Source organism: Centropristis striata, chromosome 21 (assembly GCF_030273125.1).
Source record: "Centropristis striata isolate RG_2023a ecotype Rhode Island chromosome 21, C.striata_1.0, whole genome shotgun sequence".
Taxonomy (NCBI): Eukaryota; Metazoa; Chordata; class Actinopteri; order Perciformes; family Serranidae; genus Centropristis; species Centropristis striata.
In genome coordinates, this window is record NC_081537.1 from 22,105,433 (window position 1) to 22,117,585 (window position 12,153).

At 37.5% G+C, this 12,153-nt stretch overlaps 1 protein-coding gene across 1 annotated transcript; it reads left to right on the forward strand.

The window, feature by feature from the left end:
• On the forward strand, positions 1-9,908 carry pdk2a (pyruvate dehydrogenase kinase 2a). Its single transcript, XM_059325231.1, has 11 exons — positions 1-159; positions 1,130-1,271; positions 1,785-1,856; positions 2,536-2,720; positions 4,588-4,677; positions 4,797-4,874; positions 5,294-5,373; positions 6,031-6,129; positions 7,785-7,895; positions 8,735-8,848; positions 9,031-9,908. Exons 1-11 carry the CDS (start codon positions 42-44, stop codon positions 9,172-9,174), a joined length of 1,233 nt encoding a protein of 410 aa, XP_059181214.1. The 5' UTR covers positions 1-41; the 3' UTR covers positions 9,175-9,908.
• Positions 9,909-12,153: the final 2,245 nt, after the last annotated feature.

Genomic DNA, 12,153 nt, shown 5'->3' on the forward strand with positions numbered 1-12,153 from the left:
CCTAGCATCAGTCGTTGTGGTCACTGGACTCAGCAGCAATAATGAAGTTCGTACGGTTTATAATGAAAAACGCCGCGTTGGCCAGCGTGCCCAAACACATCGAGCATTTCTCTAAATTTTCTCCCTCACCGCTCTCCATGAAGCAGTTTCTCGATTTCGGTGAGTACTGATCAGCTTTAACATGGCTCGATTACTGATCACACTAACGGGAGGGAGAGATATGTGGGAATGGACTGTCTGAGCTCTCTAAAAGTCATCAGAAGTTAACCACGATTGAGTGACAGAAAATCCAATTCATTTGTGTAAAAAATGCCCCTCAGTGCTGTGCGGATGGTCTGCCTGCAGCTGCATAGTGCTCATAGTGCGGAGTGTTGCATCAGATCTGCTCAGACAGTCTGGGCCCAGAGGAGGATACATAAAGCTGCTCCTGCTAATAACTACTCATAGTTTAGATTTAACAAAGTCTTTAAACAGCTTGCATATAACATGCAAATTGTGGAAGTGAATGTAATATATGTTTAGGAAATGTTATTTGCAGAGCAATATGTTTATTAACAATTCAAATATCCAGTTTTGATAATAACAATTGTTATAATAATAATAATTATTGTTACTAGGGCTGAATTTATATGCTTATTTTCATTATCTATATTTTTTCTTCTAATTATTCAATTAAACAATTGGTGGAAATGTCAGATAATATTAAAAATATTCCATATTTTAGTTCCCAAATTGCTTGTTTTGTCCAACCAAACAGACCAAAACTCAGAGTGCACCAGGTCAAATGATCAAACTAGCAGCAAATGAACTAATGATCCCTTTTGTTGTTGGTTAATTTTCAGATTTTTCTTTCTAGCATGACTGTAACTTGTGGTCGCTTGTGTTATTTAATAATTTTTTTCAGATGTTTTTCTTGCAGATCTATTTACTGAGTCTTTAGTGTGTCAAAATATTGTGGAAAAACAGTCTAAAACTTTAATATATCTAATTTACTATCACAAGAGTTAAAGAAAAGCAGAACATTTAGAAGTTGAAGAAAGTGGTTCTTTTGCTTGCAAAATGAATGAATTCATGTTGTGCCAATTCAGCTGCTCAATCATTCTAATTGTGATTTTCTCTGTTGCTTCAGGTTCCATTAACGCGTGTGAGAAGACGTCCTTTGTCTTCCTGAGACAGGAGCTCCCTGTTAGACTGTCAAACATTATGAAAGAAATTAATCTGTTGCCTGACAAACTGCTCACAACCCCGTCTGTGCAGATCGTGCAGAGCTGGTGAGTGAAACTGGGGAACTGGATTTATGTGTTGTTGTGATCCAAAGTTATGCAAGTCTCCACCCTGGCTCTGACTTTACCCTAAAAGAAAAAAACAACGTCTCTCAGCCTCAGCGGTAATTCATTAAACGATGTCTGATAGCAGATTTTACCCCCTGACTAGTGAGCCGTTTACAGTCACAGCTGTTGACTTGTTTATGTCCGTGTAGTAGGACGCTCAGCCAAGTTGAACTCCTTCCAACTAACTCTGTGCAGGGGAGAGGCTCTCGGCTCTGAACTTTACTCTAGTTTCTCTGCACGCGTCACGTGACCTTGTTTTCAGGATCTGCCTTTCTTCCCTTTATGAGGAGCTCAGGCCAAACATCCCTGCAAGGAGTGAAAGCAGCCTTTTAAAAACCATGACCTTTCACTAAATAATATCCTGCAGCCTGACTCAGCTGTTTGCATTTTATGCCACACATGTGCATGTGTGTTAACATTTTTATTAACATTTATTTATTATTTTTTTGTCAGGTACATCCAGAGTTTAATGGAAATCCTTGACTTCTTAGACAAGAATCCTGATGACTACAAAGTCCTGGGAGAGTAAGTTCATAATTTTCCTCCAAAAACTCACATCTGTTGTTGAACAAAGAGACAGAGGCAGTTTGTCTTTCTAAACCGCCACTGGTCACATTTGGAAACAACACACTCTCACTCTTGAAGTTGATGAAGTTGTTAAAGTTGTTTTACGATGTGTGTAAGTCACATTCTTGAAAAAAGAAGATGTAACTCAGGATTTTGATGCTCTGAACCTAACAGAAAGGCCTGTTTTCTTTTTAGAAATGACACAATTTATCATAACAAAAAAGAAATTATCAATAGATTGTCAAATTTCCTAAAATTTTTGAGCAAATTACAAGTGACCAATGAATTAAATAGTGATATTTCATCATTTTATTTTACAAGTCTCATTGAAAATGTTGCCCAAATGACCATTGTTGACCAATATATACTAATTAGATACTGTTAAAAAACATTAAAATATGTGTTTATGTGCCAAAAAATCAGCAAAATTTGAGCTGCAGGCTGTTTACACAGAGCAGAGAGGAGAGGTCAAGAGAGATTTGAAAAACATAAATACTTTTTTGTATACATTGATTCAATTTTATTCTAATTTGTGTGAAATACATTTTCAAACAGATTCCACTTGCATTGTTTTCTTAATATCATTTATTTAACAGAATTAGTGACAGTTGGTTATCTTTTTGTCCTTTTTCTGCAGATTTGTTGATGCATTAGTTACCATCAGAAACAGACACAATGACGTGGTCCCCACCATGGCCCAGGGGATCATTGAATACAAAGAGGCCTTTCCACAGGACCCAGTAACCAACCAGAACATCCAATACTTTCTGGACCGCTTCTACATGAGCCGCATCTCTATCCGTATGCTCATCAACCAGCACAGTGAGTAACAGAATGTGAACGCAGTATAAAAACACATTGAGCCTTAATCTGGCTGTGTCTAACGTGTGTTTTTTATTCTTGCATTGTGTCTGAAATGAATATTGTCGAACATTATTTCTCTCTCTGCTCGCTGTCACTCCCTTGACACCCAGAGGGAAAAATTAGTCTCCACTCTGAAACGATCCTTCAAAACATGTCGCCTCACAAACTTTATTGTCACATCCATTATAGATTTTAATGTGGGATGCTTGTGTTTGCCAGGGGAGCAGTTTGAGCTGCTTAACATCATAAATATGCAACATGGAGTATAAAAATTATTGAGTGATGTAAACAGAAGCAAATGGGATTTAAACTACTGGACTGCTTGTTAGTTTTCCTCTCTTTAGTCAGCACTAATTTAGTTTAAATAGTTGTCCCAAATTGTTCCCAGTGTTTGTGTATATAAAATATTTAAGTTGCTTGTGAAATTAATCCACTGGATTACTGTTTTATAACATTTTAACTTAATTGTTATTGTCTTTTTCTGTCATTTATTGAGCTAATTTGCAGTTTATGTATTCATATCATCATAAAAGGCCACTTAAACAGCAGATATGCTCCTGCAGGACGATAACATGCAGCTCTGAGTTGTTTGTGTATCGTCAGCTGTCATGTGGAACAAAGATTGTTGATGCTTATCATGTTGAGATAGTTTAATCTTTCAGTTGCATGAAGGGAAACTTATTATGTCTTAATGACTTTACAATCGCAGCTCATAGCTGTCTGACTGCCTGTTTTGGCTGGTGTTCTTTTTTTTGCATTCACTTTTTTTTATCATTTCAACCTGGGACTTATTCTCCCGTGTAGCTTTTAAAATTGGCCAGCAGCAGCAGGCTGCACTGTCTTCTTTTGGGTCGATTTCGCACCGTCAGAACACTAAAAATGTTTGTTTTTGCTACTGACAACAATATGGAGAGAACCCCACAGAGATATAAAATGCTTTTCACTACCTTCTGCTTGATCCACTCTGTTGTAAATATTCAGTCAGGACACTGAAAATCTTTTAGGTGCACTTTCTGCAACTTCCTCAGCTGTTTTCCAGTGACAAGTTGGCTTACGATTTATCAGAGCAAAACTTTTCCTAGAGATACAAACAGACCGATATCAACCAAATAGTAAAGAATAATTTCTTATTTCTCTATTTTCAATTATAGAAACTTTCAGTGGCAAAAACAAGCACTTTTAGTGGACTTTCATTCCATTGCAGACCGTTTGGCAGCTGCCGGGTACAGCTGTATCGCTCAATATTGGACCAATTTTAATCAGTCACTAAGACACAAAAATACAAGAAAATAGGATCCATGTTGAAAAATACCAACATTTTCCTTTGAGTAGTTTTTCAAACTTCAATACTTGCTGGGTACCAGCTGAAATATGCATTTATAATTCCGACTCTTAAAAGAAAAAAGTAGATAAAAGCAGAATACATCATATTCAGTAAATCTAAAGCTTATTAGTTTGAACTTAAAATACATTGTCTTTGTCTAGTTTTCAATGAAATGCATTTCGAAAAAGATTAATACATTATTGCATTCTGTTTCATTGATGTTTTAAACAATGTCCCAGTGCTTGTAAAAGTACAGAAAGTTGGAACACCAGCCTGACTTAAGTTTGTCTAATACAAAAATGAATTCAAGGAAAACATATTAACATTTTTCAATGTGACATTTAAAAAAAAAAAAAAAAAAAGAGGTCAAATCTTCGCATCATTACCAAAACTTGTATCATATTGGAACGTTTTAAAAGATCTGCAGCCCAATTTTTTTTTACTAAACTTGATATATTTATAGGCAGATAATTACAGATTTTGTGCTTTTGTTCTCTGCAGCTCTTATTTTTGACGGGACCCTGAACCCTGTTCACCCAAACACCATCGGGAGCATCGACCCTCACTGTAACGTTGGAGATGTGGTCCAGGGTAAATATGAATTATTAAACAGGGTTTTTCTGTATCATAATCATGTTTTTATGAATATAATTCCTTCGTTTTTTTGTGATCTTAAATTCTGACGTCATTATCCCTCTTTTTTCCATCAGATGCCTTCCACAGTGCCAAGATGCTGTGTGACCAGTACTACCTCCGCTCCCCAGACCTCATCCTACAGGAGATGTGCAGTAAGCTTACATTAATTTAATCCGGCAGCTTCCTTATAAACCCAGTTTTACTCTTAATGCCGACACCCTGCAGGGCCAAAGTCCTCGCTGTTAGTTGAGATTTAAATAAAGGACAAACAGAGCCGAGTCCTCTGTGTGTACATACAGTATGAGTGTTTGTATGTGAATTAGCACTGAGCCAGATGGACCTGAGGGGCCTCTAATTATAGCGCTGAAGCTCCAGTAAAGGCTAAATGAGCCCAGCTGACTGCTTTAGACAATATTGACTCACGGACCTTTTTGCTCTCCATCCTCTCAAACCGTAAAACCAGAGCTTAGCAGAATAATTGCCACAGATGGGAATCATCCACGATTGGTCAGGATAATGAATTTTAAATGAGGAGGAATGCATTAAGAAACACTGTTTGTTTTCTGTGCAGGCAAGAAGAAGAAGAACCTTCCGATGACCATCGTATACGTTCCCTCTCACCTCTATCACATGCTGTTTGAGCTCTTTAAGGTGCAACATGTTGTTGAGTTTTGAATTATAGACCGATGAATGATATTACATGAAGTGAATGTATTAGTGTGATTCACCATACTATACTATTCTATTCCAATAATTAAGTCACATTACGATATTATTGCGATTTTAATCATTCTGTTTCCACAAAATTAAATTAAATCAAGAATTTTTTTGTCAAATAAGAGAAAATTCTCAGTCTATTCATCTTCAGTCTTTTTACTTCTCCGCAATGGGAGTCAACTTGTGGGAACCCAGAGAGCCTGTTTTCATTGAGATATTATGACGTCCGAGGTCACATGACCGCTTTGAAAATCAGCATGAAACATTAAAAGAAAGCCTAACTTGGCAGCGTTATTTTGACAACTTCCCGACACGATATCCTGACGCACATGACTATAGATTCCTTAGATCTTGTAGTTTCATATGATACAAGTATCTCCTGTATATTCTTAGAAGTGAGCCCGCTATGGCCTCCGGAAAAAAACAGCGAATATACTGACGGGCCACCAGTGGGCCGTCAGAATGCTTAATATCGATACTTGGCAGCCATGAATCTATATAATATTGCCACGCAAAATACTGCGAAACTATGCTGTATCAATTTTTCTCCCACCTCTAACATGTATAATGTTGTATTTTTCCTTTTGGTAGAATGCTATGAGAGCCACCATTGAGACTCATGACAACAACAACAACCTTCCACCCATTCAAGTCATGGTGTCTCTGGGAGACGAGGACATGTCAATCAAGGTGGGTGCAGCTTCTTTTAACGGATAAATAATCTTTTGGTAAATACAGAAATAGCTGAAACAGACTCCTTGTTCGTTGTCCAGTTTTTACAATCTGCACAGAATATTTTTGTTTGTGCATGTTGTGCAGGTTTCTCTCGGGAGTTCCCTCCGATAATGTTCACATCACGTCATTAATAGCAGCTGGATTAAAGTTTTAACTGTTCTGTGGGTGTGAATGTGAATGTGGGTGTGTTTTTATGTTTGTACACTCTGTGTGAACCGGCACAACAAGTTTAATGGAGCCTGTAAAGACAAAACTCTTTCATTAAGTTCAAACCAGTTTAGTATTAAATAAATTAATTTGCAGCCTTATTGAACACAAAGATGTGGTACACCTTTTGCTTTCAGAGCTAAATGTGCCTCCTTTTTTTGTTGTTGTTGCGACCCAAATCCTTCTTTAAAGCTGTTATGCAACAAACCTCATCCTCAATTAATCACAGCGCCTACTCAAAAACAAAGCTACTAAGCTCCGATAAGATTAACTACACAGGCCTTTATAAACATTGACTTAACACCCATGTTGTTACCAGGACATGCTAGTGCTTGTTGTGACTCATGCAGACACAGCCAGTTATGCAACACTCAATAAAAAACAAATGTCAAACTGCTGATAGTGGCATTTAGCTCTGAATACTGCACAAAGTAATATTTAGCATATTTACAATGGATCAAGTTTCAGTGTGTAATGTGAAAGGTGATGGATCCTCAGATAATCACCATTCATTTCCAGCAGCAAAAAGCCAGAATATTTAGTCACTAGAGCTGAAAACGGAGCATAACTTAAAACCTATAAGTCATATTTTTTTTACTCAAAAATACTGTCAAATGATCATTAACATAAAAGAGCTCTGGCATGAAAAGGAAGCATGTTTGGGTGCTAGATGGAGACAAATGCAAACATGCAGATTTTGAAAAAATTACAATATAACACATGTGAGCAGTATGTTATCTAAAGCTGATTTTAGACTCCTAAATATGCTTTTTATGTATGTGACACACCCTTTTTTGCTCTCATGAAGGGTTAGAATTGTGGCTGAATTTCGGCCATGTTGACATCGATACTGTTACCTGAACAATATTTTGCCACAATAAATTAATATTTAACAACATTGCATATGCAGTACAAGTCTTTATATTTATTTTTCACCTCCTTTGGACCTGTTTGACTCTCACTGAAGTGAGTGAAGCCTCTCAAATTTCAGCAGCTCCTGAGAGATTTACTTCTTAGATATTGGATTTTGGTGTTAAATTACAGGCACTTCTCAATACTCAGTACTATAGAGGCAATTTGGTCTGTGTCGCAAAGTATTGAAGTCCAGTACCTGCCTGTGTTAAAATCAAATAAAGCTGACATTGATTTAGTCTGCAGTCTATTATATTCTGCTCTTGATAAAACAGTACTACAGTCCTCTTATTATATGATGCACCTCCTCCACCTGGTGACCTCCTGCACAGAGAGCTGAGGCCATGTGTTCACGACAGGCAGGCGGCCACTCGTCTGCTGGCGTCCTCTCTGCCTTTTCAAGGCTCAGCACTGTTCAAGGACCTCACATCATTCTCTGTCCTTTTCCTTTTTCCACTGTCTCATCAGTCTGTGTTCCCTCTTGTCTGCAGGTGAGTGACAAGGGTGGCGGTGTCCCCTTTCGGAGGATCGAAAACCTTTTCAGTTACATGTACTCCACTGCTCCAGCTCCGCAGATAGAGGAGCGCACACGGCCTCCACTGGTGAGTAGAGATACAGGCCGGGATTTCATTTATTAACTTAATTTCACTCCGATGTACACTACTGCTCAAAGGTTTGGGGTCACTTAGAAATGTGCTTTTTTTTTTTTTTTTTTTGAAGAAAAGCACAATTTAAAAAAAACAAAATAACAGACATTCAGTCCAAACACTATTACTGTGGTAAATGACTATTAAAGCTGAAAACGGCAGATTTTCTTATGAAATATCTATTATGTATTGTCAGCAACCATCAGTCCTGTGTTCCAGTGGCACATTGTGATAATCCACATTTCTAGTGTTGTTATAGGCTCAATGATCATTAAAACCTGTGCAAAAACTGTTTTGTGCTGATTTGAGAAGCAATAAAATGATCTTTCATCAGGCTTGTTGAGGTAAAGTTGGAGATTTGTACAGGTTAAAATGATTATTTCTGCCCTTGTCAATGTCTTTACTATATTTTTGATTCATTTTGTAACTCATTTCATCCATAAAACATTTTTTTGCATTAAAAACAACACAGACATTTTCTGGGTGACCCCAAACTTTTGAGCGCTAGTATATATTAAATAAATAAAAGTTTCTGCAGGCGTGAAGATGCTGTTAATTGCACCATATGGCATTTGGTGTCATTTTTGTGCAGCCTACAAGTATCAAAATGCTCATTTAGCTTTTAATCAGACTTCTTTTCCTATTTAGAGATTGAAATCATTTCTCCAGAAATTAGTGACCTACAACCCACAAAGCAAACTTGACAAAAGATGCATTTGTTCCGTAGATGCTGCTTGCATTGTGACAGAGAACAAAGCCTTCTTAAACCCTTGATCCCCTCTCTCTCTGTGCAGGCTGGCTTCGGCTACGGTCTGCCCATCTCACGTCTCTACGCCAAATACTTCCAGGGGGACCTGCAGCTCTACTCCATGGAGGGCCATGGCACAGACGCTGTCATCTACTTGAAGGTGAGCCAGACGTGGTGATCATGCATGAAACCGTGACAAGACACCAAGAGTTTGAAAGTCTGCAACACAGACAGAAGCCTTGTGGCAAGCTTTTGTTAAACATAAGAGCAAACTCTGCAGACCTGTGGAGCCAGGTACGGCAGAATATTTGTAATTACATCTTGTCTTGTTCGACCCTGCAGGCATTGTCCACAGACTCCATCGAGAGGCTGCCGGTGTACAACAAAACTGCTCTGAAGAATTACAAAGTGAGCCAAGAGGCCGACGACTGGTGCATACCCAGCAAAGAGCCCCTAGATCTGAGCATCTATAAGGTTCCCAAGTGAAAATGTCCTCCGGGCCCGGTGCTTCAAGCCCACATACCATGAAGCCTTCAGTATTTCTGTCTCCATATTCCCATGTCATCATCTGTCGAGGCAGATGTGGGCAGCAAACCTTTCTCTACCTGAGAGGGTCATCTCCAGACTAAAGCAGACTTATCTTTCAGTCTGGTTTTAGCCGTAGCACTTTTATGTTGCTTTCAGTCTGTGTTGTCCCTTTGGGTTCGTCATAGGAAAATAGAAAAAGAGCTACTAGCAGAGAATACGTCACCAATGCAGCACTTTATGTTGCACGTGCGGGGAGAGTCCGAGAGAACATGTTAGGGGTGTGGTGTTTAAAAAAAAAAAAAAGTGGACTGATGGGGTTAAATATTCCAGTTACACATGCAGGAGGGTAACTAGGCAGATGTTTGAGGAGGGGCATTCGGAGGTATTTCGGGAGAAGCTGTAGGAAATGTCACCCAAGCCTTATAGTAGCAACTTCACCCAAAGTCTCATTTCATTGAAATACTTGAAGCATCTAAAATAATGCTCATGTTGCACCTTGATAAATTTTTAAAGTACTGTAATACTAATGTATGTGTAGAGTTGAACAAATGTATGAGTCATTGTTTTGCTTTCTGCATGATTATTTGTTTGAGCTTTTGATATTTCAGCCTTTTTAAAAAAAAAAAAGGTTTAATCCCAGTATTCACTGATAAGATACAGTGTTATCTTAGCATCAGTTTCCTGGACCAGGCTGAATGTAATTAATATGCATTCATTACAGAGACAAAGTATGACATGAAAGAAACTACAGCACTATAGGGCCCAAGTTCTCTCTGATGTAGCAGGTTTTACAGCCAGCCACTAGAGGATTTGCAATGCGTTTGATTGGAGGTTTAATGCTTTTAGCTGAGTTCAATAGAGACGAGTGGTTATTAAACCCCAAAAGAAGGTGCAGGTCATGTTTTTACCAGTCTGTGATCCAATAAAGCAAGGCCAGTCATTGTTTTTCACACTGTGCCATATGAGGAAAGAGTGTCCCAGGTCCATATGTGTTAAAAATGCACAGTTTTCTTTTGTATAAACATTTATCTTAATCATACAGTAAATTAAAGGTTATTTTTATAGCTACATGTTTTGCGACTGAAATGATTGTACATAGTGTGAATACAATCCAGAAAATAAAGAACAACTAAAGTTAAAAAAAATGCATCTTGTGTGTTATTTTCTCCTGCTAACAGTTGATTAGGTTTTACGGAGGTGGTTGATTATATCAGCTCCCTGGTGGTGTCTTCTCCTGCAGCTCTGTGCAACAAAAAAAGGAGAAAATATAGTTTATAAGTCACTGTCACAGGATCGGTAATGAAGCTGGTGATGAGATCAAGTTCAGTGACTCCAACCTGCAGCTATTCCAGCCTCAGGAGCTAAATACCCTCACCGCAGAAAGAGTTTCCACCACGCTGGTGTTCCTCTGCATGTGTGTACAAAGTGTGACAAGGTGGATCACGTTACCGAAAAGTTTCTGTTTCAGGCTCAGAGCCAAATGAGACGGACGTCATCATGTGGAAACGGACCGGTCACGTTCTTGTGGTTTTGTGATATCGTGGACGTGAGAGTCATGCAGCTGAAGGAAAATCTAATAATAGATAATGAGCTTCTGTTGGCTTCATCTGTCACCATATAATAATAGAAAGAGATTAGTGTGTTAGGAAGGGCAGGGGTGAAAAGTAATGCAGCACATTTGCTTGGGGTACTAACATTTCCTGCTCTACATGCACGTACATACTGTCAGCCACTTTCTGTAAATCACACACTTGGGAGCTTGTGTGTGTGTGTGTGTGTGCGCTTTAATGTTTGTTGATTGAAAAGTCCTCCAAACTAATTTAAATAAATACGTAAATGTCACCAGATCATGACGGAGATTTTGAATAATGTTAAAGCCCCCCAAAAGCCAATTAATTTGCAAGAAAAATAATACTAATTATTATAATACCTAAAGGAGCTAAAACATAAAATTACTGCTTAATTTATTAATAATTCACAATATAATAGTATACTGTATAAAGGGGGACTTATGAATGATCAGACTGATTGCTGTATTGTTATTGTAATAAAAAGGATAGATTGATTTTCGTTTAAATATCTGGAAGTTGCATGCTAGTTGCTTTTTGTAAGTTTGGAAATGGAACCGCTTGTGTTAAACGTGCAGGATATCTTCTCATTGAATTGAGTCAAATCTAAATTGTATCATGGCAGATGTTGGACAACTAAACATGAAATGAAAATTGTGATTTGAACCCCTAATTCTGTATATTTCATAATATATGAAAAACATGAGATTCATTAATTTGCATATTTTTTATGTGGTAAATTGTATAAATGTTACAATAATTTTTCATTGTGATTTTTTTTTTAATATTCACTAAAGTAAAGCTTCAAAAATAGTGAGCATGACATGATGACATCAAGCTGATAGACTTAAAAGGAATTATCATAGGAGCAATAATAATAATTATTATTATATTTATAATGAATCTGTGCAATACATACTTTCTAAAGAAATAATGTGCAATTTCTTTTTCAATTATTTTTATTTCTATTTGTACATACTTGAATTTACTTAAGACTTATTGCTTTTGTATTTTATATTGTTGTTGTGTATTTAGTATCTTTAAAAATTCATTTTTTATTTACATACCCGCTTATTTCTATTTCTTATACAGCAACAACTTGAACAAAAGCAGTTTCCCTTGAGGAAGCAATAAAGTATTTCTCATTCTGATTCTTTAAGGATTAACAAAATACTGTGTTTGGTTTAAACTTCAATATCATTTTAACCTCTTCAACTCTTTAAATGTGACAGTTGTATTATATTATTCATGTAGTTTTGACTAACGAGGTGCTATATTTACTAGGCACATTTTCTGCAGGGATGCCCTTCTGTTTTTGTTGATGAATGAAAGATCCTGCGGGTGGCAGATGTCCAGCGAGGCTCGCTTT

Excerpts from the sequence above, each read along its gene's own strand:
- pdk2a (XM_059325231.1), top strand. The coding sequence starts at position 42 with ATGAAGTTCGTACGGTTTATAATGAAAAACGCCGCGTTGGCCAGCGTG. Across the intron at positions 2,721-4,587 it reads TATGCTCATCAACCAGCACA|CTCTTATTTTTGACGGGACC; the intron begins GTGAGTAACAGA and ends TGTTCTCTGCAG. Across the intron at positions 6,130-7,784 it reads ACGAGGACATGTCAATCAAG|GTGAGTGACAAGGGTGGCGG; the intron begins GTGGGTGCAGCT and ends TCTTGTCTGCAG.